The sequence below is a fragment of the Tetrao urogallus genome, assembly GCF_951394365.1.
Source record: "Tetrao urogallus genome assembly, chromosome: 10".
Taxonomy (NCBI): domain Eukaryota; kingdom Metazoa; phylum Chordata; class Aves; order Galliformes; family Phasianidae; genus Tetrao; species Tetrao urogallus.
The window spans coordinates 2904173-2931964 of record NC_136823.1 but is presented as its reverse complement, the minus strand read 5'-3'; the positions used below and the strand labels follow the sequence as shown (position 1 = coordinate 2931964).

Genomic DNA, 27792 nt, shown 5'->3' with positions numbered 1-27792 from the left:
GCGAGCAGGCTGGCAGAAGAGAAATCCCCATTTAAATTTCTGCGTGGAAATGAGAGAGGGGGGCTGGAAGGAGGCACGAAGCTGTCCATGCACTGGGCAGATGGTTGGGCTCCTGGCTGGCTCGCTGCAGGGCCAGGCTCTGTGCAAGCACACTCAGCCCCGCTGCTCCCAGGGGCACGAACCCTTCACTGCAGGAAAGCATCCAGGCTGGCCCGGCTGCTGCAGGCACGTTCAGGGGCAGCAGCTGCTGCTGGCCTGGAGACATTCCTCTTGCTCTTCACTGCTATGGGACGGAACTCCGTAGGGCTTGTCTGAAGGTAGGGCCGTCAAGGGAAGCACACACATCAAGGCTCTGGGGACATAAGCAGCACAGGACCTGCTCCAGAGCAACCTGAGCTCTGAACCTGGGACCCAGCCACATACTTACACCCTGAGGCACTTTGGTAACACCCTTAATAATATGCTTTAACTTTCGTTTTGTCCCAAAGAGATGGGCTGTTGGATTCCATCTCTGCAGGCTCCCTCCAGGAAAATTAAACTACTCTAAGAAAAGCGCCTTGAAGGTCAGGCTGGGCTCTGCCCCTACCCACAGAAGCAAATCTCAGGCACACTCCTATCCCACACTTTCCACTTCCATGCTATGCCCTAGTGCACAAAGCAATGTCAAAGCACAACCAACAGAGCTTCAAGATCTACCCTGCATATCAGTGCTGGGATACTGGGCAGACAAAGTGACAGTAGGCAGAACCTGCAGCCTCCCAGGGCATGGTGACACTCCAGGGGCAGAGATCTTAGAGTAAGGAGTTCTCCTTGCCTGTGATGGCATCATACAAATCTTCAGAGACAAAATAAATATTAATGTTCTTAGTAAGCTCAGGTCTTTGATGCCTTTGCTGTCTCTGCTGAGCTCGGGCTTGTTCAGAATCAGATGCAGAGCAACGTGATGGTGATTCCCTGAAGGTCCCAGCCACAGTTTGGGAAGCTCTGCCCCAGGCTACCAAGCTGGCTGAGACAGGAGGAACAGAGGAGGTGCCCCACAGCATTACTACTGCCACACAAGCTGCAAGAAAGGATACAGGCTGTATGAACTTGGTTCTGCCTCCCAAGCCATCGTATCCCATCCTCACCTAGGAGAGAAACAAACGTGAATGGAGCAGCACAGAGCCTTGGCTACTTCTTGTCTCGGTCAGCAGAGAGCCTCATAGGCCACGTGCTCCAGGGACAGGTTACAAGCACCTGGAAACACTCAGTCCTTGTGCTAAGCCCTCACCTTCAGAAAAAGGCAGGCCCAAGGGTATTAGAGAAGTTTGAGTACCTTTCTGATGTAAGCTGAGCCTTCAAGACTGCAGCAAAGCTTCAGATTTTTTCAGTGGGACTGATACACACAAGGAAAACGCCCAACACTCCAAGGAGGTGGAACTGGATACATAAGGCCATTTAATCTGCTGCCAGGTAGGGAATGACCATCTGTCATCTCCAGAGCTCCGCAGGACTGGGAGGCAGCCAGGTCGCACTCCAAGATTTACTCTCCCTACGCTGAATGTGGCAAGGTAAGCGCCTCATTGGCTTCCTCCTGTAGGGTAACCTCGGGACAGAAGAGTGCAGTGCCAGCCAAGCTCACCAACAGCACTACTCACCTTGCCCATGTTCGTGTGGGGCCGCAGCAAGCTACCCGACACGGGCTTCTTGGAGAAAACTGAGTTTCTGATGAATGCTGGCAGGAATCCTTTCAGAGTCTCGTCCTCCAGATCATCTCCCCAGTTCTGTCCCACAGAATAATGAGAAAAGCTCTTTAAGCAGCATCACCTGCTGCATGCAGTCTGTATGCAGGCACGTGCTTAAGGTAACAGGCAGTCCTGTAGCACATCACGTCAAAGAACAGTAACTCCAAGCCTCCCTCTGGGGCTCGTTTGGAGCCATGCCTGGGAGGCAGGACATTGCATCCAGCATGCCTAGGGGACAGCTGACCCACAGCCCTCGCAGGCAGAGCCCACAGTGTGTTTGCCAGGCACATCTGATGCAGGAGAATCTGCAAGCAGCACGTGCCCCCCCGCCCTCTCCTGCCCGATTCCAGGAGGCCTCTGAGGCAGCAACAGCGTCTCTAGGAGACAGTCAAGCAGAGTGCTTTGAAATATGTACTGTGGTGCAGCAGATAGGCCAACCTCCAGCTAGAGCATCTCCTGCACAGGAAAATGGGGCCTTTATCTCAAGCTTATTAATAGCAGAATTGAAGAGGTGATACAGCAAACAAGATCAGTCCTTTTACCTCCACTGTTTCCTTTAGAGCTTTCTTTGCCAGATTTACCACCGGAGGCCTGTAAGAAGCACAAGGAGCGAGTCAGCAGAGATTCATTGTTTGACTGGAGCTGGCAAGGACAGACAAGGCAAAGCAAATGACGAAAAAGCTTGCAGTGCGACATCAGGCAGCTGGAGAGCATCTGATCTCACACAGCAGCTTCCAAAGCACAGAGACTTTCATCTCCTTTAGAAAGAAGAGGACAAACTCACTGCTTTTTATCCAGCTTCTGCTTTTTTGCAGCACTGAATGGAGATCTGCAGGGCTGATTTTCAGGGGTGTCCACATCAAAAGCATCATCTAGGTTGATCTCATCACTGTGAGCTGGACGGCGGAGCCTCGGGTGCTGCAGTTCAACAGGAGTTGGGCTGCAAGGCCATGCAAAGCATCAGCCATCAAGAAGTTGCCACCCATCAGACAGAAGAGGAGGGGGAGCTACAAGCTACATCATTTACTTAGCACGACAGAAGTAGGATTAAGATCTGAACCCCATTCTATTTACAAGTTCCAGAAAGAACAACCCAAACCCCACAGTCCATAGTCAATGTCTCGAACCACTGTTCCACCTTCAGACACCACTGCTCACAGCAGCAGTCTGAGCCCAGGCAAACAGCCCAGCACACTTCTGCTCAGCACACACAACCCAGTTTGCTGTACTGGGCTCATAGCACAGGTTGCCAGAAAGAGGCTCACTAAAATATAAAGGATGCCAGACCAAGCCTTAACCATTCTGAACTCCTTTGTTTGGCAAAGATCTCCAGCCCCTGTATATCAGGGCATACTTGCTGGAAGGCCAACCCTGAGGCAACCAGAAGAGAAGCTCTAGGGATATTTCCCTGGCGGGGCAGAGTGGAAGAAGTTTGTCCAAACTTCGTTCTTTCTTCCATGCCAACCTGATGCAAACCCACCAAAATACGCACTTTTTCAGTAACCCAAACATTGTCTTGTCAGCAGCAAGAGAACAAAAAATACAAGAAGAAAGATGACTGTGCTATGGCAACGCCTTCCAGACCAGCATGCTCCTGCCTTCCCAGTCAGTACTTAGTTAAACTGCTGGTGCCCTCACTCTGACATGCTATTCGCTATATTTGGCCTGTATCCGAGGATGCACCGCACTGACCTCTCAAAGACCAGCCGGCTGAGCGTCTCTCTAGTTACAGATGGCACTTTCAGAGTGTCCTGCAGTATGTCTATCTTCTTCTTCAGACTCTAGAGGGAAGAGGAAAGGCAGTGAGACAAGAAAAGATTTAGCAGCCGGTCCTTCACCCCCCTCCCATAAATGAGCATTGGCCAGAGCTCAGAGGTGGGGCAGATGAAAGCAGTAAGGTGGGCAGATCCAAGCAAAACCCAGCACAGCTCCTGGCATTGCTGCTGAAGGTTGTGGCCAGCTGCCAGTTACTGCAGGCTGAGGAGTGATATTCTCACCAAGATCTCCTTGTCTGCATTCTTCAAATCCTTCTGGGTGCTCTTTAACTCCTCCTTTGTCTTCTCCAACTCTGAAACTGTTTTCTGCAGCTGCAGAATAAATAACACCAAAGCGCAGAGTGCCGATTACAACACACAGGTAAGGGAGACTAAGAATCCCCATGGGAACCATGTGCTCCACGGCACACACTATTTTCCTGTTTTCGGGCTCAATTTTCCCATGGCAGTCTGCAAATCAGAGCAATCCGATTGCTGCTCATTTCCTCAAGCTGCCTGCAGAGGGATCTCCAGGGCTGTTTGCCCACCTTAAGTCTTCCCACAGCATCTCTGCCCGACAGTACCAGCTTTTCCACGTTCTAACACTTGGTGGCTCCGTCCCGAATTCCCGCAGGCCTTAGCACACACCACATCACAGCATCACAAACCACAAGCCGGACGCCGGCTGTGCATCAGCAGTGCTGGCACACTGACAAGCCTGATTCAGCACGAGAGCGTGCCAGGAGCCGGAGGTTGAGAGGTGGCCTGGCACCACAACAAGGACTTGAAGTGGGGTCAGGTGCTGGGCCAGCCCACAGAGTGGCAGCACAGTCAGCCCTCTGTCAGCCAAAGCCGAGCGCGCTGACTCGCATCCTCCTGACCCAAGTTAGTGACTGTAGTTTGGCACAGACTCTGCCACAAACAGGTCAGCTCCAGCAGCAACACTTCTTGTAGGAGTTAACTCACTTAGGAGCAGCTCGGTATTCCAAGAACCTCCTCCTCTGTTTGAGGGGACCATAACAGCTATGGCTAGGTAACAAAAATAGGCCAAATCCACCCACAGTCTCTCACTTTCTGAGCCTGGACTCTGGCACACCCCAGGGAACACCTGCTCCTTGGAGAGCAGCAGGCATTTATCACGGCAACTTGCTACTGAAACAGTAATTCCCAGCCTGGGCCAACAGGGCCCAGCCAGGCTGGAGCAGGGGCAGCACAGCAGCAGGGGCTTATCTGCAGCTCTGGGGCAAGACAGGGCTAAGCCCTGCTCAGCTGGTGCTGGCTCACACCTCATTTCCTCCCAGGGCCATGACTGCAGCAGAAGGGGCTGGTGGTTGAACAAGCTCATGCTCATGGCTGGCAGGACAAGGGCAGCACTGCTTCTGGAGCACCACCTGCGTGCTGCTGTGTTCCAGTTCCTGGCTCTGCACATCCTACCCCAATGACATCCTCAGAGTCCACAGTGCTAATAACAGCCCATGAGCTACACACAGCATCATACTCTGCCCCAGAAACCCCTGCCTGACACTTCCATGCCAGCTGTACTGCTTAAGGAGAGCTCACTGTGGGAGGGGGTCACTGCACAGGGCTGGGAGCACAGTTGCTGACCAGGTATCACCTTTACATCCCTCATGTTCTCCTTTTACCTTACTGTTGACAGAGAATAGCTCCTTCTTCTGCTTCTCTGTCATCTCACTAGAGATCTTCTGAGCCTCCTTCAAGTTCTCATATTCCCTGAAAAGAGAGAAGAAGAATCATGCTGCCTTTAAAGAGGACTGAGCTAGAACTTACTAGAGGCCCTCAGTTTGAAGATGTGCAACTGCAGAACCACCGAAGAAAACCCAGGACATACAAAATCCTTAAGGGAACTGAGCTGAGCGTACCAAAATGAACCAATGGTGTAACAAACATCATCACACATGGCAGGGAAAAACATTTGCAGAGGATGCCATGCCTAGGAGCAGGGCATGCACAGGATTCACCAACGAAATGGAAACTGGATTCAGAAATATTACAGTTGCCAGCAGAAGAGAGAGACAAAAAACAAAGCAGCCTCTGTACTTGCAGCAAATAGAGAACTCTGCTTTAAATGACTTTACAGAGGCTTCATACCATTGGCCAAGCACATTGTTCCCAATTACACCACAGGGACACTTGCCTCATTACAGCTTTGTATCAAAGCTGCCATTATTCAGCTGCCATCAGAACGGACCCAGAGAAGCTGTGGTTGTGCTCAGCAGGACCAGAAGCGTTTCCAGGTAGGGGATGGCAGCACTGCAGATCCCGCATGCCAGAGCATGGCGTGCTCAGAGCACTTCAGGCCACAGCTGCACTGTGCAACGCAGCAGAGGGTGCAGCCCAGAGCTCCTCATCCTCCCATTTCCCCCCAGGCGTGAAAAGAGAACTGAGGGAATGATAATCACTGCATAGGTGCACTGACAGCTCTGGAGACAGTTCCCATGGTGACACGCGTGTCACTGCAGTGACAACAGGAACGGTTCAGTGTGACAGGCTCCAATCTAGGTCCCCAGGATCTGTCAGCCAAAACCTAAAGGAGGCCCAAACAGGGACGAGAGCCCCGCAGTGTCTGTGTGTCTGTTGGGACTCAGCAGCACGTTCTCTTCCCACAAGCCCAGGCCAGCATGAGCAGCCCATGCCGAGCCTGAAGCACTCACTTCTTCAGTGAGACGCAATAGACTGCAAGCTGCTCCACTGCTGCCTGCCCAACTCCCATCTCTCTGATCATCTCCTCCACTTCGGGGCGCTGGCTCTGAAGCAACAACTCAATCCTGCAATAAAATAAGGAAATGTACCTTCAGCTCATGAGTCATGAACAGAGCAGGGAAGAAGGCTGCAGCCCTGCTTCCCGTGGGGAGCCCACACAGGCTAAGCTCCTGGATGTAGGGATGGCAAAGAGATGCAACCACTCTACAAGGAGGGTATCTTTGCCAGGACAGAGTAGCACTACGTGGACTAAAGAGACAGCTGTACACACACGCTACACTTGGAACTCACACACCAACTTGTAGGCCCTATACCCATGCAGCTGACTTCATTCACAGGCTGGGATTTGAGCTTTGCCCCAGAACCCTCTCCAGTAATAGCAACAGCATATAGCTATGCTCAGAGGCCTGGAGACAAGGACAGTCTGCACAGAGAATCATGTCCTGCTGCTGTTCAGGGAGAGCAGTTGCCTGGAAAGAAAGCTGGGCTGAGAGCACAGCCAGGCAAAGCCTGCTAATGCAGCAGTATCCAGCCTTACAGGGTAAGGAGGCCCAGCAGTCCCAGCATGTGGGGCTGGGAGGTGCAGCAAGCACAGCAGGACCTCTCCCTTCCTCTTGGAGAAGGGGAGAGACATGCAGCCCAGTCTGCGAGGCCCAGGATCTCACCGCTCCATGGCTTTCAGCTTGTTTCGCAGGCGGCGGGCCTCTTCCTTTGAACTTCTGTTATCCTCCTGCTGCTGCTCCAGGAATTTCATCTGTTTCTGCAGAGAAGCAAGCACACACAGACCGTCAGGAAGGCTCCAGGGATTGTTAGCAAAACATCCTGGCTTATGCGCACTGCGGGCAGCTGGGAGCATACACTGGCTCTTAATGCTATCACCACCTCAGCAGCCCGGGATTATGGAGAATTTAGCTCCTTCCCTGCTGAACCCCTAGCTCTGCTCCTTGCTAGCACAGCAGGGTCTGAGTGCTAATCGCAAGAGGAGCGTGGTGCTGGAACTGCTTTGGATCCCCCTTTCTGCTGGGTGTGTTTGTGGGGCTGGGCAGCACTCCGTGCGCAATACAGCAACCATGTTTTTCAAAAGTGAGGGAGTTCAAAGCAGGCAAACCTCACCAGTGCGTTCTGCTCCCTAAATAGCTGAGCCCTTTGCTTTAGCCTTCCAATTTTCCTTGCTCTTAGCTGCTTAAAGCAGAAATAGGAGTGCTGCATGGGTCTCTCCTGCAGATCTCAGCTGAACCAGATGCTTAGCTGGGTGCTTCTCTCACCCACCTGGGGCGGCCACGAGTCTCTCACAGCCAGCACCTTTCCAGGCTCTCCAGTAGCAGGCAGCATTAGCAGCAAACCTCAGCTGAGCTAAGAAAACACAGAAGCCAAACAGCTGTGACAGCACTGGGACTCTGCAGAGCTGCAGGCTCACATCTTGCTTTTCCGACTGCAGAGCCCACCTTAGGCTGCTGCTGACCAGATATCTCCACATTCCTGACCCCTGGGCCAGGTCAGAGCAGGGCCCAGTAGCAGACTTTTACATGGAGGTTCAGCAGCAGCTGGCAGAAGATGGGACCTGCTCACTGCCTGTGAGCTCGACCTGCCTCACAGCTAGTTAAGCCTCTGCTTTTACTGCAGAAGTTCAGCGCTTTAATCTTTAAATGATGCATGTAAGACATTGCTTGGCATTCAGCTGGGAAACACTGAACACCACAGAAAAGATACCCTCAGGTCCCTACTCCTGCCCTTCTCGACTTTCATTAACAGGACTTCAGCATACTCAGGCTTTTGCAACAGACAAGATAAGCAGAGTCTCTTCCTGAGATGCCAGCTAGGAATGTCAAGCACGGAGATCTTGAGCTGAGAAGCAGGCACCAACTTCCACTGCCACACCTGCCTTTCTGAAGTAGGAAGCATCAATGCTATCCTGCCACCAGTACATCTGAGATCCCAGGAACAGCTTGGGAATGCCAGGCTGCCTTTAGACCCGAGAAGATTGGATCTAACCTGACGGGCAGGCAAAAAAGAGCTTGTGCTGTCCCACAGCAAGGCCCGTGTGGTGGTGACTCCTACTTTTATCTCCTGCCCTGTGACAGCTCGTGTCAGGCAACTTTCACGTGGTTCCTCCAGGAGGAGCCCAGCCCTGTACGTGGTGTGCAGTAAGACAGCTCCATGCCCTACCTACAAGCTTTCCCTGGCTGCATGGCCTGGCAGGTCAAGGAATGTGATGCAGTGCAGGCTCTCTCTACCCTACTCCCTACTAAGGGGCAGAGATTTAAGGAACTGTCTGAACTCTCTGTGCTCGCAGTGAGCTTTCAGCACACAGTACAGGCAGCCAAGCACCAAGTCAAGGCTGCACTGCTCACCACAAGACATCCCAGCCAAGAGGCTCTTGTTCTTACCCCCTTCCACTTGCTGTTTATGCACAATGCATGACTATGCACTGAGTCACTGCACGCTGAAGCACAACAGGAATATTTGATCCCTGGACTTTGCACATTACTAACCTAATCGAAGGAAAGCCCTGGCAACAGAACAGACAGGAGAGTTAGCTGGATCAAATCCCACTCAGCTAAAGCTTGCAACTCCCCCTCCATATATATCAGTTTGATTTCTCCTCTGATCAAACCAAGAAACTAATTTTCCTTGAATCCCGTCTGGCCAAAACCCATTTCAGGAGAACATTCTACCGCAGGGAGCCGGTGCTTCTGCAGCGGGGCGCGGGGGCCAGTTCCCACACTCCCCTCACACCACTACCTTTACGATCAGCACTGCAGCAGCAAAGCTCAGCTAACACCCCCAGGCTGGGCTGGTGGCCCCCCAGCCCCGGCCACCCCTGCCCTGAGCGCACAGCCATTACACACAGCCACAGGCCTGGGTTTTATGGCTCTGAATCACCCTCAGCATGGCACGCAGCCAGTACCTCCAGACTGGCGTCACTGCTCACTTTGGGTTAATAAACCCAAAAAGAAAACCCAGCTCCGCAGCCTTCCTGTTACTCAGAGACTGAAGTGGCAGGCGTCTCGAGGCACCCACCCCAAACTCCCACCAGCACAGAGCAGTGTCAATATCAGCATGGCCTGAAGGCAACCTGAACAAAATTAACATCGATCGTGCAACGGGTAGAGCCGAAATCCAGCAAGGGATGGGAAAGGTACCTTGAGAGAGGAACACAGCATCTCTGTCTCTCCCAGCACCTTCTGGAGCGACTCGATGGTGGCGTTGCGCACATCCAAGGTGTCCCGCAGCCCATCCACGATGGCCTGGCATTCCCGCTTTTCTTTCTCTAGGAGAAAAAAGAAAACCACGGCCTGGAAACCCAGACCTCAGCAGCCCCACATACAACAGCAGTCGCACAACAAACCGGAGCTGATTGCAGTCTCGGTCTCCATGCTGCTAGGAGTCGGCCAGTCCTGTAGAGACCCATTTCCCTAAATGCTGTCTGCAACTGGGCTTGTAGCAAGCAATTGCTTCTCCCAGTGCCAGCAGGCTTCAAGATTTTCTTCAGTAAAGATAACATGTTCCCTTTAATAGCTTTCCAGCGCCAGTCCTGCTAGCATTAAGCTGATGTATCTTAACTCCTGCATGCTCTCCAAGCCAGGCGTGTGCAGAACTGCTCTCTGGAGTCACACTGAGCTGGAGAGCTGAGCCCTCAGCTCATCCTCCCCATGCAGAGCCTGGCGTGCAGGGCAGCCCTTTGGGGGCTGCAAACAGCCAGCCTGCTCAACAGGGACAGCAGCACTGCGTCACCGTGCTACTGCACCCACCCCAGGGCACCACCAGCGTGATGCACCCACTTCCCTGTGCAGGCCACCCAGCACGAGGCACACAGCTTCGACCACCAGGGAGAAGACTGTGAAAACAGCGCCAGATTTCCATTTGTTTTGTCGAGACAAGCAAAGAACAGCTCACAAAGGAACAACCATCAGCAGCAGCTGTCAGAGCTAAACAGGGAACAGCCAGTTCAGCTACTGGGCAACGAAGAAAAGTAACCCTCAGTGCAACTCTGGTGAGAGCAGGGTGAAGTCTTGAACTCCTTCTGCCTTTGTCACAATTGCCTGTGGCTCCAGTCTGACAACAGCAGGAAGTCACTCAGCACCCCTCCAGAAGGGCCATTCCTCCTTCCAAGCAATCCAGTGTCAGGTTGTGCCAACACATCCCACAGAAGTATGGCACTGCTGGACAAAAGTAAGGGAGCCACATGGGACTGAAGAATCTCAGGAAGAACATATCCCAGCAGAAACACACAGGTGGCTGGGGAGGTGTTGAAGGAAACACATTTCTTAGTAAAGCCTTTTTTCTCTGTTGGTCTGAATAACCCTTCCTCGCCAGAGGCAGCACAGCCTGGAGCTGCCCCCCTGAACTTGCAACGACTCCACATCAACCAGAGGAGCCTGGGCTTTCCCTTCCTCCGATCCCAGCTGCCCAGAGGCAGATGGCAGGAGTCAAATCTCCCCATGCTGCAGGAATGAGTTCTCAGCTCATTCCAAGTGCCTCCCACTACGCCTGCTGGGTCTGTACAGAGCTCTGCACCTCAGGAGCCATTTGCAAGCTGATCAGGGACTGGCAATTACACAGCTCTACTACAGCACGGAGCACAGAGCACATCTTTAAGAGGAGAATTTATACACAAGAACCACCAGAGAGCAGAGTGCCCATAGCAAAGGAGGCAGGAGGTGGGAACTGCTTCTTTCCAATATGAAAAGAGGATGGGACAGGGAATGTCACATCCAACCTCTACTCACCAGAAGCTGAGAAGATGAGCAGGCCTTCAAGCAGTTTTTCTTGGATAACATCCTAGCAATAATCCCAGCCACTTTCCCCAGAAGATCTGGCTCTCTACCAAGTCACTAAACTCAACCGAGCTGGCAAGAGAACGAGCCTCAGAATAGAGACGTGCAGGCTGTGCAATGCTGCTCTCAGGCTAAGGACCGAATCCTCAACCTACTGGCTAGCTGAGTCTGTCTCGTGCAGGGAAGGCAGAGTAAAGACGACTCTCCGGGCGTGGGTGAGCCCCTGGCATTCTTTAAAGATTTTTCCTTTCTGCTAGTGTGACTTTGGATTTCTGTCACTCAGACTGACATTTTCCTTTCTGCTCATGACTCATGTCCTGATGACAGGCTGCCTACAGACGATGCTCGAAAACCATCGACAAGTCTCCAGGGCTTTTGCTTTTCCTGCCTCCCTCAAACATCCTCTAAAATTAAAGATGGGAAAAATGGAAGTGCACACAGCAAGCTCCGTCTGCTCTTCAACTGACACACGTGGCACTGCAACAGCCAAACAAAAGCCAACACCTTCCCACTGCAGCCTGGGCACCACTGTAGCTGTTAGAAGGAAGAAGCCTTTGGCACGTGCAGCTGTGAGCTTCCCGGTGCTCAGACCACAGGTTTTGATTTTGGCAAGCTTACTCCAGACAGAGCTGTGCTGGACTTTCACAGCTCTTAATCAGGGAGAGGAGGAAAAAACAAACAAACAAACAAACAAACAAACAAACAAACAAAAAAACCACCATATTTGCCTAAATTGGCAAAGGAGACCCCAGTTAGAGCTGAGCTGGGCTGACTTGTGAACTCTGGCTCTGTTATACAGGTTATACGCAGCTTTGGGCAGTCTCTCCTCAAAGACACGGCTCTGAAGAAGCTTCTCCAGCAAAACAGCTCACAGCCTGCACCATGGCCTCAGCTTCAGTGAGAGGATGCTCTGCACACTCAGTCCTCTGACCTGGACAAGCAGTTCAGGCAGGCAGGCAGGGCCCAGGGCCTGCTGGCAGCTGGAACTCACCTTTCATGGAGAGCTGAGCCTTCACCTTGTCCAGTTCATTCTGAAACGCAACACAGAAAACCCGATTAGGAAACAGCCTGCAGAGAAGCTTTCACCATATCTTCAAAGGACCCGAGAGGTTTCTCGGCAGGACATTTGCACCAGCCATGTGCTAAGAATAGCATGCATTAGCAGCAAGCACCAAGCTACAAACAAGTACCATCGCAGGGAACACAAAGAGCACCTCCAACTGGCATTCTGCGGGGAGGGAAGAGACGATCCCAGTTTTGTCTTAGCCTTGTCAACCTTGCGTTTCTCACACTGTCAGTCATCTCGTTTTAGCTGAATAATTTTGGAAGGCTCTCAGGGAAATTCAGGAAATCAGACAGGAAGAATTTTTGCAATGTTTTACCTAAACAGGGCAATAAAACAGGGATGATGCCAGACTATCTGGATCAAGAGCCACTTTGAACTGACGTGAACTTGAGCCACGTGCAGGTGGGGGGCACAAAAGCACATCCAAACATCTGAAAAGGTGGCAAAGCGTCCAGATCAAAAGGCATCACCAGCATTCTGAGCACACTAAGTCACTGCAGTGTGAGATGCTGATATCAACTAACAGCTGAGCCAAACGGCCATAAACAGATCGCCAGTGAACCCATCTGTACTGAACAGTGGGGACCTAACGTCCCCTGGGCACCCCAAAGGCCTGGGGGAGGTCAGGCATTTCTAACGTCTTAATTAAGGACTGGAGAGAGGGAGCAAATAACCGTGGTTTGAATTATGGATGAAGTGATATAACCTACGAACGCTGGAAAATAGCCAAAGGATGGATGGAGTTCATAAAGATAGGCAATAGATATATTTATATACATATTTATAACTCACACCACGTTACAGATAGAGGGAGGAAAGAAAAAATACAGGGAAGAGTCAACAGAAGATGACTTAAAAAGCTGTTAGAGCTGCAGAGGAAAGCACATAACAAGCCAGGCAGGAACTGCAGTGGAATAAAACCACAATAAAATGCCAACACAGTACTGAAGCCGAGCACACAAATCTGTGCAGCCTGGAATGCTACATGCAAATCTGAGCTGAGAATAGCAGTAGCAGTGACCACAGAGCTGACAGGACCAAAGCAAAGCTCTGCTCGTGACAGCAAATGAGGGAAGGAGAGCATGGGATCTAAAGCTGGGTAAGCAGAAGGGACAGAGGGTAAAGCCTAGCAGAGCTGACTTAGATTTGCCCCCAGGGGGACAACAGAGGGCTGAGGTAGAAATAGCTCTGCTGCAGGAACTATTCTGATGCAGCCTCCTCTGAGTCCTATTCAGGAACGATTAGTGAGCTCACAAGATGTGCTAATTACCATGATAGCAAAAGAAATCCTGGGCTACCGCAGGCAGCTATGTAACATTACCTCATTCATCAACTTAATCTGAAATCCCTCATCTTCCACCACTGTTCCTAAAGGCTGCTCCCAGTTTTCACTCTGATAGACGCAAGTTCCTTTGTCTCTCTGCCAGCCTGATTACAAGAGAATGCTGCCACAAGATATTGCAACCACAAGCCGTCAGCTGTCCTCCCAGGTTTCTACCCTCCCTGGCAGGTTTATAGCAGGAACCCTCCCCTCCTGCCTCCCTTTTACCAAGCTGAACAAAGTACCCCAATCTCCTCCCTAAGATGGGCTCTCAGCTCCCTACGTACAAACAAGTAGGATGCCGGGCTCCAGCAAGCCCCGGGGCAGCATCTCTCCCCAAAACTCACATTTCTACTCCCACAGCAGAAACATGGAGACTGTTCTGATCGCTGAGAACCATCTTTAAAAGCAGTACAGGAAAAAAAAAAAAAACCAACCAACCAACAAACAGGCTCAGCACTAAAAAGCTGAGATATGCTGCAGCGCTCAACCTGTGGTCTGCATCGACTCCAGGGAACCAGGATACCTTCGCAGCGTTAGCTGAAACCCACGCCTGCCAGTCAGCCAGAAGCAGAGCAGCTTCAGCTCTCATTCAACCCCAAGTATTTCAGAGCAAAAGTGAGAGTGGGGATCAGCAAAGGCTGATCACTCAGAAGATAATTTGGGTAATTCTGCATCAGAATGCCACGAGGCAATTCTTCCAAGCACTTCTAGCACAACAGATTTGTCTCTCTGGGATGACACAGCTTCACCCTCAGCTTTCTAGCACGTGGCAGCACACCCTCTCGCCTCTTGGCCTCTCGAGAGGCCAAGCTCTCTTTTCAAGGCATCTGCAGGCTGCACAGCTCCAGCTGATTACACAGCTGACTGATTAGAGCAACCCTCAGAGCTGTCCATGGGGCAGTAGCACCCTATCAGCCAACCGTGCTCCTCTACACAGAAAATACTTGGTTCTTCCCTATTACACAGTGACTGCAGCTCCCTCGTTAAAATACCAGTGCTGAAGTCTAGACAACACTGCTCTAATGGCAACAAAATAAACTTTGTAGGAGCTGTCTTGCTGCCATGCAGGTCTACAGCCTCTTGTGAGAGGAAGAGAGCCAGGCCTTTAGCACAGTCTACATGGAGGGAAAAGCTGAGGGAGCCCATCTTGGACCCTGGGGAGTGGATAAGAGGAAGGAAAAAACAGCTTTTCTAGGGCATTTTTCACCATACAGCCCATCACTGAGTCACTCATCTATTTACACTTATGAGACCCGATCTGAATGCGTCCTAAAGGCAATGTTTACCTCCTTCAAGCCACTGCTTTGCATCTGAGGCGCACAGCTTCCAGTGCCCAGAGATGCTTTTTCATTTCCTCCGCACGCAGATCTGGTCTCCAGTTTATTGGTGGTCTTTGAGAACGACAGTGCTACTGACATCACAGTCTGGCTTGCTTTATTTTAAAAGCATACAGTATACATACAGCAGTTGCCATGACGATGCTAATTATGGTAATTGCTGCACATGCTGATTCTAAACACAAGAGGATACAAGCATCCCATTATACCGAGGTCAACTGATGACTTTTTTTGGAACAGATAACTCCACACATAAGGAGCCATGCATCATCCATATTAAGCAACGGAGTAGAGCGCAGAACAGCCCCTGTGCCTTAATCCCTCCTCACACACAGCTCTCCACAGCAGAGTTTGGCTCTTGGAGAACATCACTCAGCTCTTCTACTCCAGCCTGGAATTCCCACGGGGACCCAGCAGCAGCACTGCATGCTCCTGAGGGTGCAGCTTCTGACGGTTCCACTTCCTAATGTCTCTAGGAAAACCAAGTCACCATTGCTGTCCCACTTCCTTATGAGCCCATGCAAATAAACCCACCTGTCAGGCCACAGATACCTGCAGCAGATCACTGAATTCAGCGCTTTTTCTCACGTGCATTTTGGCAAAATCTCTGCAGTCACATTCCCACACAACCACTGAGAGGAGCTTTGAGACCCAGTGGAGAAGAAGCAGTTGGATACTTACTTGATTCTGCTTCAGGAGGCTTCCAGGCTAAGTAAGAACAATAAGAAAGAACAATAAAGCAGAAGAGGAGGCCTCTTGAGTCACTATCTGAGATTTGGTTGGACTAAACCAGCACATCAGAGACCGCCTCATGGCAGAGCTTAGACTGGACCATGACAGAAAATATGGACAGGCAGGAGACAATGAAGCGCTTTGGGTCTGAAATGTGAGCATAGCACAGCAAGCAGCAGCTTGGGAAGCAGCTGGTGGCAAAGAACCAGCATTCCCAGACGTGTTTCTAAGTTGCTCAGAGCACCACAGGATAGAAGAACCCCATCAAATACCTGCAAGGTCTCTGCATCCAGTGCTGTCTGCTCCTCCAGGGCAATATCAAAGAACAGCTTATTGATTATGTGTCTTTTGCTGACCTAGAGGCAGAGAGGGGAGAGGTTGACTGGCACACACAGGAAGAAACAGTACATATAGAAGACGCACGTGGGGGAAGAAGGTGGCACCTGGCCACAAGGCCACAGGAAGCACATCAGTCCATGTGCAACGCCATCCCTGGCAATATCCTGGTTCTGCTCAGCAGCACAACTGCAGGCCCCCCACTCAGTTTTGGGAGCACGACTCCAGCCAAGCTCCCGAGCTGCAGCAGAAAGATTCAGGCACTTCTGAATCGAGCGCAGTCTGTTCTCTGGCAGCTGAGGCCCAAGCAGCTGACGCTGAGCTAACATGATGCCAAATCCAAAGACAGAAGTACGTGCTGCTTTCTGCAGGCAGAAGGTGCTGTAATTGAATTTGATAGCTCTCCACACCTCCCCCATGCAGTTACAGCTTTGTGTTTTAAGTATTATATACAGTCATGACACCAGCTAATTGCATAGTTACTGCTACATAAGATGTTATTTCGCGATAACTCCATGGTAACCCAGAGATGTAAGCGGCAGCGAAGAACAGAGGGAATCAACAAGTCAGGGAAGGAACAAGGGCCGAGACCTTGAGAGGAAAAAAAAGCACGAGCACAGAGCAAGTCCCAGCAACAGCAAGCTGGAAGCCTGCACCAGAGCCCTCCTTCAGCTGCACGCACCAAGCCCTGCGAGGCCGATAACACAGCAGCCTCCAGAGAAGCGCAGCTCCTCCCTTGCCAGCACAGCACACCCTCAACGAGAGCCAGGACTCGGTGCTAAGAACCACGGCAGCAGTTTGCCTGCCTGACAGCATCCCCAGCAACGCCGCTCTGAGGGCCCGGGGTTTCCTTCCTGCCCTCCCCAGCGTTACACCAAGCAGCGAAGGCTCCGGCACAGATATCAGCAGGGCACGCTCGCCTCCATCCGCCCTCCCCTCATCCCCCAGGCCCGGGGCTCCAGGCCGGAGGCTCCAGCAGCGCGCGGTGCCATAGAAACGCGGCGCCGACAGCGAGGGCGGTACCTGGATCCTGCACTGCGGGCAGGTGCGGCTGGGCGCCGTGTCGAACCACTGGAACAGGCTGCGGAGGGAGAGGGAAACGGCCGCTCAGACCGACACCGCCCGCGGGCCGAGCCGCAGCCGAGGGGAAGGCCGCACCCCGGCTCGGCACCGCGGCCTGAGGAAGAGGCGGCTCCCCTCGCCCGCCCGCCGCTCACCATGCCCGATGGAACGTGTGCCCGCACGGCACGGCGGCCACGTCGCGCGCGTTGTCGAAGAAGTCGGAGCAAATGGTGCAGTGCGCGCGGATCGGCATGGCGGGACCGGCAGCGCGAGGCCGCGCGGCGCCGCGCGATTCAAACCCGGCCGCCCGGCCGCCGCTTCCGGTCCAGGCCGGAAGCGACGTCACGGGGCCCGCGCTCGGCTCGCTCCCCGCGGGGCTGGTCCCGCTGGCCGCCGTGCCGCGCCCCTGCCGCGGGGCGCCGCGAGTCCGCCCGACGGCAGAGCCCGGCTACGCTCCGAGAGCGCGGCGAGCCGAGCCCGGCCCCGCGCGGCCCGTGCAGCGGCCCGCCCTCGACCCGGCGTCCTCGACCCCGGCCCGCCCCGCCCTCGCCCACCCCGGCCCTCCCGGGCGGCGACCCCTCACGGAGGCGGGCGGGCGGCGCTGCTGCTTTCTCAGTTTGCCCTCGGCGGGTCTTTATTTGCCAGAGATAGAGGCCGCGGGGCGCGGCATGCAGCGGCCCGGGGCGGGGGGGGGGGAAGCAGGGACGGGGGGGGGCCGGCTGGGCGCGGCGCTTCGGGGATCCCCGCTCTGCTCCGCCCCCCTCCCCCGGGGGCCGGCAGGTCGGAGGCGGGCGATGGAAGGACCGACCCCCCCCCTCCGTCCCGCCTCGGGCCCGGCCCGTGAGCGCGCGTCCCCGGGGGTTGTCCGCGGGTATCTCTGAGCATCCCCGGGGGAGGGGACGGGGGAGGCGGCGGGGGACAGACTGAGAGAGCGGCGGGGACCGGGAGGGGACGGGCTCCATGCAGGGCGCTGCCCCGCTCTCCGCTGGGGGCACGTAGAAAAGTGGGGCGCAGGCGAGGGGTGCGGGGGCCATGCCGGGCTATGTACAGGGCTGCCGCTCAGCCGCTCGGCTCGCTGGGGGCCTCGGCGAGGGCGGCGGCGGCGGCGTCCCCGGCCCCGTTACACGTGTCAGCGGCCGGGCTGGCGGTGGGCGGCGTGGCGGGGGTCAGGGGGGCCGCGGCGTCCGTGGTGGCGGTGGCGGCGGTGGCGGTGGTGGCGGCGGTGGCGGCGGTGGTTGCAGGGGCCGACTCCGTCTGCTCGGGCGCCCGCAGCCGCTTCATGAGCGTGGTCACTCGCACGGCTTTCTGCGAGGGCAAGTGGGCGTCAGGACCACCGGGGGGAGACTGAGGCACGGGGCTGCGCCCACCCACCTTCCACTTGGCCCTGGCGAAGTTCTTCTCGATCTGAGCGCAGACGCCGTCCTTAATGTTCTTGTCGGAGGCAGCGTTGCCAGAGATCCTGGGGGCAGTAAGGGGGTGGTGAGCGGCCCCTACCGCCCTCCCTGGGCCCCCGCTGCTCCTGCAGCCCCTCACCATTCGTGGGAGATGGCCTCCTCTGCCGTGATCCGCTGGTCCTGCTCCACCTCCATCAGCCGTGTCACCAGCTCCTTGGCTGGGGTCAGGAGGGTCAGCGCAGGCAGGGCACACAGGGACCCCGTGTCCCCCCTGCCCCCCCTCAAGTACTACAGCTCACCCGCCTGCGAGATGTCATCCCAGTAGGGGGGGTCGAACTCGTAGTCCCCAGCCAGGATTTTGCGGAAGAGGTTCTTGTCGTGGTTCTCGTAGTCATCTTCATCCGCCTCCTCGTAGAAGGGGGGGTTCCCCGAAAGGCTGCGGGGTGTGTGCTCAGTGTCCCCCCCCAGCCCAGAGCCCCCCCAACCCCGTCTCCAGCCCCACACTCACAGGATGTACATGATGACACCAATGGCCCAGCAGTCCACCGGCCGCCCGTACCGCTGCCGCCCCACCACCTCCGGAGCTACAGAACACAGGATGGTGGAAGTGGGGGACCAGTCCCGCTCTGGGGTCTCCAGACACCATTTCCCCCACCCATCTCCCTGCTCCTCCAGGGTGGCCGTGCATGGTGTGCCCCAACAGGTCACCCATGAGCAGCAGGAGGGACCCAGTATGGGTACTTCTGATGATGGGGAGCAGGAGGAACCCTTTGGGAAGAATCAGGATGGGTGCCTGGGGTGATGAAGAGCAGGAGGGACCCGCTGTGAGCATTCACGATTGCTCCTCTGTGTGATGGGAAGTGGGAATAACCCACCAGGGACGCCCAGGAACCCACAGAGAGCAGTCATCAGCAGAGCGGGGGCCCAACAGGGGCACTCCAGATTGGTCCCTGGGGTGACGAGGAGCAGAAGAGACCCCCAGGGTACAGCCAGCATCAGCTGCAGGGTGATGGGAATGGGAGAGAACTGCCAGGAGCACCCAGGATGGGTCCGTGAGTGATGGAAACTCATCAGGAGCACCAATGTTCACTGGCAAGGGACCTGCCACGACACTGACCCTGGAGATAGGCAGTCTGTGCCCCCCCTGCCCCCTGTCTGTGCCCGCCCAGCTCGCCCTCACCCAGGTACTCAGGGGTGCCGCAGGGCTCCTTGATGAGACCATTCTCCAGCTTGGCCAGGTGGAAGTCACTGATGACGATCTTGGAGTTCTTCAGGCGGTTGTAGTACACCAGGTTCTCCAGCTGCCAGATCAGGGAACGTGAGCGTGGTGAGGCTGCGCCGGCACCCATAGGTGCCTGTGCCCACCAGGGACCCTGAGCGCCCACCTTGAGGTTCCTGTGAACGATCTTGAGAGAGTGCAGATATGCGACAGCCTCCAGCACCTGCCGGATGACGTTGCTGGTGTCCTTCTCCGAGTAGTAGCCCTGGTCCAGGATCCAGTCGAAAACCTCCCGGCCCGTGGCCCTGCCGGTGCCGAGAGCAGGCTGCAGTGGCCCCGCGGCACAGCGCCCACCCGCCGCCCCATGCCATGCTTACAGCTCCAGGAAGATGAAGTACTCCTTGCGCGTGATGTAGACGTCCACCAGCTGCAGGATGTTGGGGTGCTTCACCCTGTAGCGTCCACGGGACGGTGGTGGCAGTGGGTGGATGGATGGGAGCTGCCCACTGACTCGCTGGGACCAACCCAAGAAGATCCACCCCATTCCCACCCCTGCCCCCCCGGCCTTGGCACTCACATTTTCAGGATGATGATCTCATTCTTGGCAGCCTTCCGCACCTTGCGCCCGTCCCGCTTCAAGAACTTCTTGCAGGTGTACAGCTTTCCCGATGTCTTCTCCTTTGCCCGGAAGATTTCGCAGAACTCCTCCCTGCAAGGAATCAGCAAGGGATAAGCAAAGCATTAGGAAAGTTTGGGGGGGAGGGGGGTGAAGAAAAAGCCCCTTCTCCACAACAGGGCCACATGGGCTCCCGGAGCATCCTGCGGGACGGCCCCTGTCCCTGCACAGAGCTCACGGCCGGATGGATGCTGCAGAACCATCAATACTGAGCTGCACAGCAGCATGCCTCCACACTACTGTAACGCCGCATTCGGGAAGGCAGGAGGTGAGAGAACTTCCCCAGAGCCCCTTCCTCCGCCACAGCCAGAGCAGACGGTCCTGCTTTCGGGAGGTGCACCGGGGAGCCGCGATTTTGAGGAACTGCTGCAATCCCAGCAGATATTTGGGAGGGAAGAGGGAGGGTTAACCGCAGGCGCCAGGCTGCGGCGAGCAGCAGCAGCGGCGGCGAACCTCGGCACCGGCAGCAATTCTGTGCTCAGAGCAGACGGCAAAGCCCTCCTGGAATCAGCACTCGTTGCAGGGAACGCACCCCAGCCCTGAAGGCACCGAGCTCCCCAACTGGTGCAGGGTAGGGGTCCCCGTGGGCACTCCCGGGGCCGGGCAGGGACGCACTCACGTTTTGATGACCTGGCCCAGGTCATATCTGTCGGTCACCTCGGACGGTTGGTTGTAGTCTTTCTTGTCCCCCAGTGTCACGCAGCCAAACGGCATCGCAGGGCCCGGTGCTGCAGAGGCAGAGGAGCCATGAGAGCCCTGGCCCCGCTGCCTGCTCCTGTCCCTCCTGAGCAACGTAAAACCTGACGGAGTGCAGCCCATCCCCATGGCTTCTGGCCACTCTGCCCCACCAGCCTGCTTTGCAGCTCAGTAACGAATTTATTCCAGAGGCAGAGCTGGGAGCAGCTCACCGGGCAGTGTGGCAAGTGGAGCAGGTCCTGTTCCTCAGCCCCATTTTGCCCTGTGGTGACACTTCGTCAGCTTGAGCATTGCCAGCTGCGTGCTGTTACCCTGTCCTTTGGGGACGGTGACAGCCCTCTGCCTTTCCGACAGGAACCCTCCAACCCCAGACCCTTCTTGGGAGCTTGCTGGCAAAAAAAAACTGTTCCCAGAAAGTAATTTTTTTTTCCTTTTTCCCATCCTGTTCTGGGAAGAAGTTTTAACGGATGTTATTTTCTGATGCTCCAGGAAGAGAAGAGCTCCATGGCCCCGCTCAGCCTGAGTGGGACATCCAGCGGGATGCTGGTCTGGTGCCAGAGGCACCCATCACCCCCAGCTCCCAGGATGACAAGCCATGCCGTGCCGCACCGCACCGTGCAGGCAGCACCTGCCAGCCCGGTCCCGGTGGCAGGATGGCGGAGCGGGATGCAGGAGCCGGCGCGGCGGGTACCCAAGCTCTGAGCCTGTTGCTATGGCGATGGGAGCTGAAGATGCAGAAAGCGGCACATCCTGCGGCGGGGGCAGGGACGGGCAGCACCCGACCTGCTGTGCTGCGCAGCCCCGGCACTACCGCGCCGGCCCCGGATGGGTGCCCTGTCTGTGGCACCATGTGCGGGCACCAGGATGATCCCTGGGGCGGGTGACCCCGAGGGGGGTGTGAGGACAGCGAGGCAGGGGTGTGGGGATGCTCCTTCATGTGCTCGCTGCCTCCATCCAGCCCTGCCTGCGGGATGGGAGCCCCTCGCTGTGCAGCACCAGGGCACCAGCCCGTGCCAGATGAGAGCAGGCAGCCCCATCCCGCGCGGAGTGCGCCCACTCCCAAAAGAGAAGCAAAGCACCCACGGGTGCAGGAGAACTCACCCCCAAGCTATAGACCTGCTGAAGCTTCCCTGCCTTCCCTGGGCTCATCCCAACAGGGAACATGCCCTGTCTGGCTGCTCCAAGCATCCCTGTGCCATACGACGCCAGCTGTGCCATGCCACTGACCCGAGGCGAGGGGACTAGGGCTGTTCCCGCAGCCAGTGGCCGGCTGGGAGGGCTGGGATGAGAGCTGCCGGCGTGCTGCCAGGATAAGCCATGCAGGGACTGAATGGGATGACAGATAGGGATCTGATTGCTGCCTCTGTGAGCGCTCGGCTGACCTGTGTCCATCCCAGCAGTTCCCGCTGGCTGAGCAGGTGCCGCTGAGCACCATCCCCTGCCCCGGCTGGCTCAGGGCTCAGCATCCCCAGGATGTCCCGCAGGTGAGTGCACCCGGCTGAGAGCTGGGCACAGCAGGGAGGCTGGGTGCCGTGCTGGCAACCGCACACAGCTGCCCTCCCCCCCCCCCCCCCCCCCCCCCCCCCTTCTGAAGCAGCTAATTTGGGAGCAGAAGCAACAGCGGGTGTAAGACAATAGCGGGAGGTGGGTGGCCGGGTGCGGACGGGATGACGCAGCCGTGCAGCCCTCGCCAGCATCCCCCCCAGCACCCCAGAGCCCGGCTCTGCCTCACGGCTCGGGGACCCCCGGCTGCAGCACAGCCAGCATCACCTGCAGCCCCGCTCCCACCTGCAGCCCCCGGCCGTGCTGCCAGAAGGTCCCCGCTGCACCCCGCACCCCACGGGAGCGCTGGACCAGAGGGAAGCGTACCCAAATGTCCACAGTGCAGGTGGCAGCGGAGCGGAGGGGCTACGGGAGCCCACAGCGCTGCACCCAAACGGAGTTCCTGGGGTTGGAACAGAGCCGGGGCCGGGGGGTTCCCACAACCCGGTGCCCCCCAACCAGGGGGCATCTGCCTAGGGCGAGCTGGGGGCTGCCGCAGCGGGGAGCGCGCAGGGAGGGATGCAAATCGTGTCGGGGAGTGATGGAATGGGGCGGGGGTGTGGTGTGATGCGATGGGACGGGACGGGACGAGGCGGCACGGGATGCGATGGGATGAGTGAGATGGACGGGATGGAACGGGGTTGGGACGGGACGGCAGCTCGGCGCCCGCCGGGGTCGGGGAAGGCGGCAGCGGGGCGCGGCACGGGGCAGCCGTCGGGGGCGCACACGGACACGGCATGGGGGGACGAGGCAGGGACACGGAGGGGCAGCCCCGGGCCGACACGTGGCGAACCCCAGCGACGCCCCCGGCCCGGCCCAGCGGCCCCGCGCCCTGGGGACGGCACGGCTCAGCCCGGCTCGGTTCGGCATCCCCCCCGGGGCCGTCCCGCCGCGCTCACCTCTCGCCTCTCCGACAGCAACGGGGGGCGCGGCCCGGGGCCGCCGCTCGGGGGGAGCCGCGCGGTGCCGGGCGGTGCGGAGCGGTGCGGAGCCGAGCCGAACCGAGCCGAGCACCGCCGTCGCTCCGTCGCGGCGCGGCCCCGCGCGCCTGGCGCGGCAATTGGGGGGGGGGGGGGGGGTGGGACCGCCGGGCCCCGCCCCTCCAACGGTGGGGTCCCCCCGCCCCCTCCCGTGACGTCACCCCAAACTTTGCGCCCCGCCTCCTCCTGGCGCGGGTGCCGCCACCCACGGCAATGGGGTGCGTGGCATCACCGCCGGCATCTGTGACACCGCGCGGGGTGGGGGGACACGGGGGACACCTGCGGGGATGGAGCAACGGGACAGCGGCGGCTCCCGGAGTGCCGTGGGCGGCGGGCACGGGGTGCGATGACATTGGGATGGGATGGGATGGGATGGGATGGGATGGGATGGATGGGATGGGATGGATGGGATGGGATGGGACGTATCAGGATAGAACATAACATGGGTTGGAATGGGGTGGAAGGGATGAGATGGATGGGATGGTTGGGATGGGATGGATAGGATGGAATGTGAAAGGACTGGTCAGAATAGGACAGGTTAGAGGCGGTACGATGGGCTGAGATGGGTTGGATGGAATGGGTGCGATGGGATCAGATGGGATGGGATGGTGTGGGTGGGATGGGACAGGATGGGGTGGGATGGATCAGAATGGAATGGGATGGTTTGGATGGGACAAGACAGGACAGTTCGGAGGAGATAGGATGGATCGGGATGGATAGGATGGCACTGGTGTGATGGGGTGGATAGTATGGGTTGGGATGATTGGAATGGGGCTGATAGGATGGATGGGAGGGGACTGGATGGGTGAGGTAGGATAGAGTGGATGGGGTGGCATGATGGGATGAGTGGTATGGCTGGGATGCAATGAATAGGATGGGTCAGGACAGGATTTGATAGGACAGTTCGGAGGAGATAGGATGGAATGGCATGGGTTAGATGGAATGGGATGGATGAGGTTGGACAGGATGGGATGGATGGGATGCGGTAGGATAAGATAAAATAGAATAGGACAGCACAAGGTGGGATGGATTAACCAGAATAAAGATGGATGGGATGGAATGAGATGGAATAGGAAGAGCACAACCCTGTTGGAGCCGGGCACTTTCCCTCGGGCTCCATCCCTCTGGCTGCAGGCCAGGGGCATCGCTCACTGCCAGAAGTGGCAAGAGAGGGGTGATGGCCTCTCAACAGCATGAGCCCTCTCAAAGCCCTTTGCTCTGCCCGCAGTTCAGGCATGGAGTGCAGGGAGGGCCATGACTGCTCACAGACCTCTGCTGAGTCCCAGAGCCCCCACAGCCCGGCCTCACTGCCACATGAACCACATAATTAACAGCACGTGAGCCCGGGGGAATTAGCAGAGCGCCGTAGATTGAGCTTCTAATCAAGAGTTTAATCACACAGCCTGGAAGCAGCGCACAGCTCCGTTATTAATCTTTGCCCACCCGGGAACTCGGAGTGTAACTCACAATTACTCAGCAGCACCCGCTCCTCTCTGGGCTGCCCCACGGCTGCTCGCCGGGTGAGGAGCAGAACGGTGCTGTGGCAGCACTGTGCCTGCAGCAAAATGGCCCCACGGAGCCCCCGGCCCTCCTCTGCCTGGGCTCCCAGCCCTCCCAGCACCTTGCTGTGCGGTGATGGGCTCTGCTGGGCTCTCGTGCCTGCTGCGAGTCCTGTTCTGCTGCCCTGACGACTTGCATCCCAGGGTTCAGAAGGAATGGGATGTCTCCATGCTGTTTGAACAGTCCTGGCTGTCAGGAGGTGTCCCCTGAGACTGGAAAAAGGCAAACATCACTGCCATGTATAAGAAAGGGAGGAAGGAGCAGCCAGGGAACTCCAGGCCAGCAAGCCTGATCTGTGTGCCTGGGAAGGTCATGGAGCAGATCCTGCTGGATGACACGCTAAGGCTCATGAGTGACGACCAGGTGACCCCAGGCAGCCGGCACGGCTTTGCCGAGGGCAGATGGTGCCTGACCTGCCTGGTGGCCTTCTGTGATGGAGTGACGGCACTGGGGGACAATGGAAGGGCGGCTGATGTCACCTACCTGAAGCTGTGCAAGGCCTTTGACGTGGTCCTGCACCGCATCCCTATCTCTAACTTGGAGAGCGATTTGGAGGCTGAATTATTTGGTGGATAAAGAGTTGATTGGATGTCCTCAGTGAGGGAGTTGTGCTCAGTGGCTCTATGTACAGGTGATGAGTGCTGTCAGGGGTTCCTCTTGGGACCAGTGCTCTTTAACATCATTATCAATTACATGGACAGTGGGATTGAGTGCACCTCAGCATTGAGCTGAGTGCTGCAGCTGATAGAACAGAAGTGATGTCATCCACACGGCTCGAGAAGCGGGCACAAGAGAACCTAATGAGATTCAACAAGGGCAAGGTGCTGTACTTTGGGCTGGGGGCAATCCCAGATGTGAGCACAGAGTGGGAGAAGAACTTGAGAGCAGCCCTGCAGAGAAGAACGTGGGTGTCCTGGTGGACGAGAAGCTGCACACGAGCCAGCAGTGTGCGCTCATAGCCCAGAGGGCCAACAGCATCCTGGGCTGCATCAGCAGCGGGGGGCAGCAGGCAGGGAGGGGATTGTTCCACCTCTGCTTTGCCCTCATGAGGCCCCACCTGGAGCACTGCGTCCAGGCCTGGGGGCCACAGTAAAGGAGGGCTGTGGGGCTGTTAGAGCGGGGCCAGAGGAGGCCACGAAGATGCTCAGCGGGCTGGAGCACCTCTCCTATGGAGACAGGCTGAAGGAGATGGGGGTGATCAGCACAGAGAAGAGAAGGCTCCAGGGAGACCTCACTGTGACCTTCCAGTACTTGAGGGGAGCTTTCATGTAGGAGGGAGAATGACTTCTTACAGGGTCTGACAGCAATAGAACAAGGGGGAATGGCTTTAAACTAAAAGAGGGAAGGTTAGGCAAGATGTTAGGGATGTTAGGGTAAATTCTTTTCTCAGAGGGCAATGAAGCAATGGCTCAGTCCAGAGCTGTGGGTGCCATCCCTGGAGGTGTCCCAGGCCATGGAGGGGCCCTGGGCAGCCCGAGCTGGGGGGCAGCCAGACCATGGCAGGGATGGGGTTGGAGCTCTATGATCTCTAAGGTCCCCTCCAACCTAAGCCATTCCATAGCACCACCCCTTGCACCCCCACCCCATGCACCCTCCATCCGTCCCACCATCCCTCAGTAACCCCACAGGTGGCAGCTCCATCTCCACCCAGATCCCTGTGGGACCTGCCGGTGGTGGGGTGCTGGGCTGGGGTCCCACGGCGGCCCCCTGCACCCCACACACACGGGTAGGGGATGGGGGATGCAGCGTGCCCATGACTCAAGTGCCACGCAGCACCGCATCCCTGCATGCTTGCCATCGCCATGGCAACCGGCAGGCAATCAGCAGTAATTGCGCTGCATGTCAGCCTGGCACTGGGGCCAAATAAAGCCCATCCTCTCCATTTAGAGGGGCAGGAAAGAAATAGGGGCAGCAGCTGCCACCCCACTGCTCTTTCTTGGTGGCATGGCCAGCAGCAGCAGGGAGTTGCAGGGATGGTCCCTGCTGGGGCACGGGGAGCTGGCTGCCAACTCCAGCAGGACTGAGCCCTGCCCTTCCTGGTCCGCAAGGGTGAGGAGGGTTTCAGGGCAGCAGGAGCTCTCATTCTGCAGGGAGGATGTCCTCAATATGGTGTTGGACCAGGGGACATTGGGCCTTACACGCTGGCTGATGGTGGGGTGGGCTCTGAGCCGCCAGCGGGACAATGTGGTGGTCTTCTGTGATGAGTGATGGCTTTGGTAGACAGAGGAAGGACAACTGATGTTGTCTACCTGGGCTTGTGCAAGGCCTTTGAGACGGTCCTGCACTACATCCTTAACTCTGAGTTGGACAGGGATGGATTTGAAGGCTGCACTACTCAACAGATAAAGAATTGTTGGCCGGAGCCAGAAGGCTGTGGTCAATGGCTCTATATCCAGGTACAGGCTGCTGGCAAGTGCTGTCCCCCAGGGTTTCTCTTGGACAACTCTTCTTCAACACCTTTATCAACAACACAGACAGCGGGATCGAGTGCACGCTCAGCACGCCTGCGGATGGCACCAAGCAGAGCGGCGCAGCTGATACATCCAGCTTGGATGGGGCCCTGGGCAGCCTGATCTGGTAGGGGGCAGCCAGCCCTCAGCAGGGAGTTGGAACTGGATCCTCTCCAACCTGAGCCGTTCTATGACTGTATGAGCTGCTGGGAAGGGAGCCCTGCGGGGTGCAGGCAGCCCACTGGCCAGCACGCTGTTTGCAGGCCCCACCAGCACAGCTAGCTCTGCACCTGGCCCCGTGCCGCCGCGCTGCTGCTCCCAAGCATTGGAGCAGAGGCTACAAACAGCCCGTCCCCACCTGCTGTCCACTGCCATCTCTTGCAGGGCAGGGGGACGCTGAAGGATTGCCACCAGCACGAGGCGTGCGCATCATTGCAGCCA

At 56.7% G+C, this 27792-nt stretch overlaps 2 protein-coding genes across 2 annotated transcripts; both read right to left on the bottom strand.

The window, feature by feature from the left end:
* Positions 1–185: 185 nt before the first annotated feature.
* On the bottom strand, positions 186–17087 carry TRAIP (TRAF interacting protein; the record flags this gene model as incomplete). Its single annotated transcript, XM_079540258.1, has 16 exons — positions 186–311; positions 1077–1127; positions 1638–1763; positions 2267–2315; positions 2509–2664; positions 3417–3505; positions 3722–3811; positions 5122–5209; positions 6151–6264; positions 6865–6959; positions 9343–9470; positions 11969–12008; positions 15257–15412; positions 15709–15792; positions 16796–16853; positions 16990–17087. 16 exons carry the CDS (start codon positions 17085–17087, stop codon positions 186–188), a joined length of 1548 nt encoding a protein of 515 aa, XP_079396384.1.
* Positions 17088–17893: 806 nt separating this feature from the next.
* On the bottom strand, positions 17894–20942 carry CAMKV (CaM kinase like vesicle associated; the record flags this gene model as incomplete). The annotated part of the gene is made up of 10 exons (XM_079540375.1): positions 17894–18139; positions 18206–18293; positions 18368–18446; positions 18528–18664; positions 18737–18812; positions 19409–19529; positions 19614–19752; positions 19825–19899; positions 20025–20156; positions 20743–20942. The coding sequence occupies 10 exons, from the start codon at positions 20940–20942 to the stop codon at positions 17894–17896; spliced, it is 1293 nt and encodes a 430-aa protein (XP_079396501.1).
* Positions 20943–27792: the final 6850 nt, after the last annotated feature.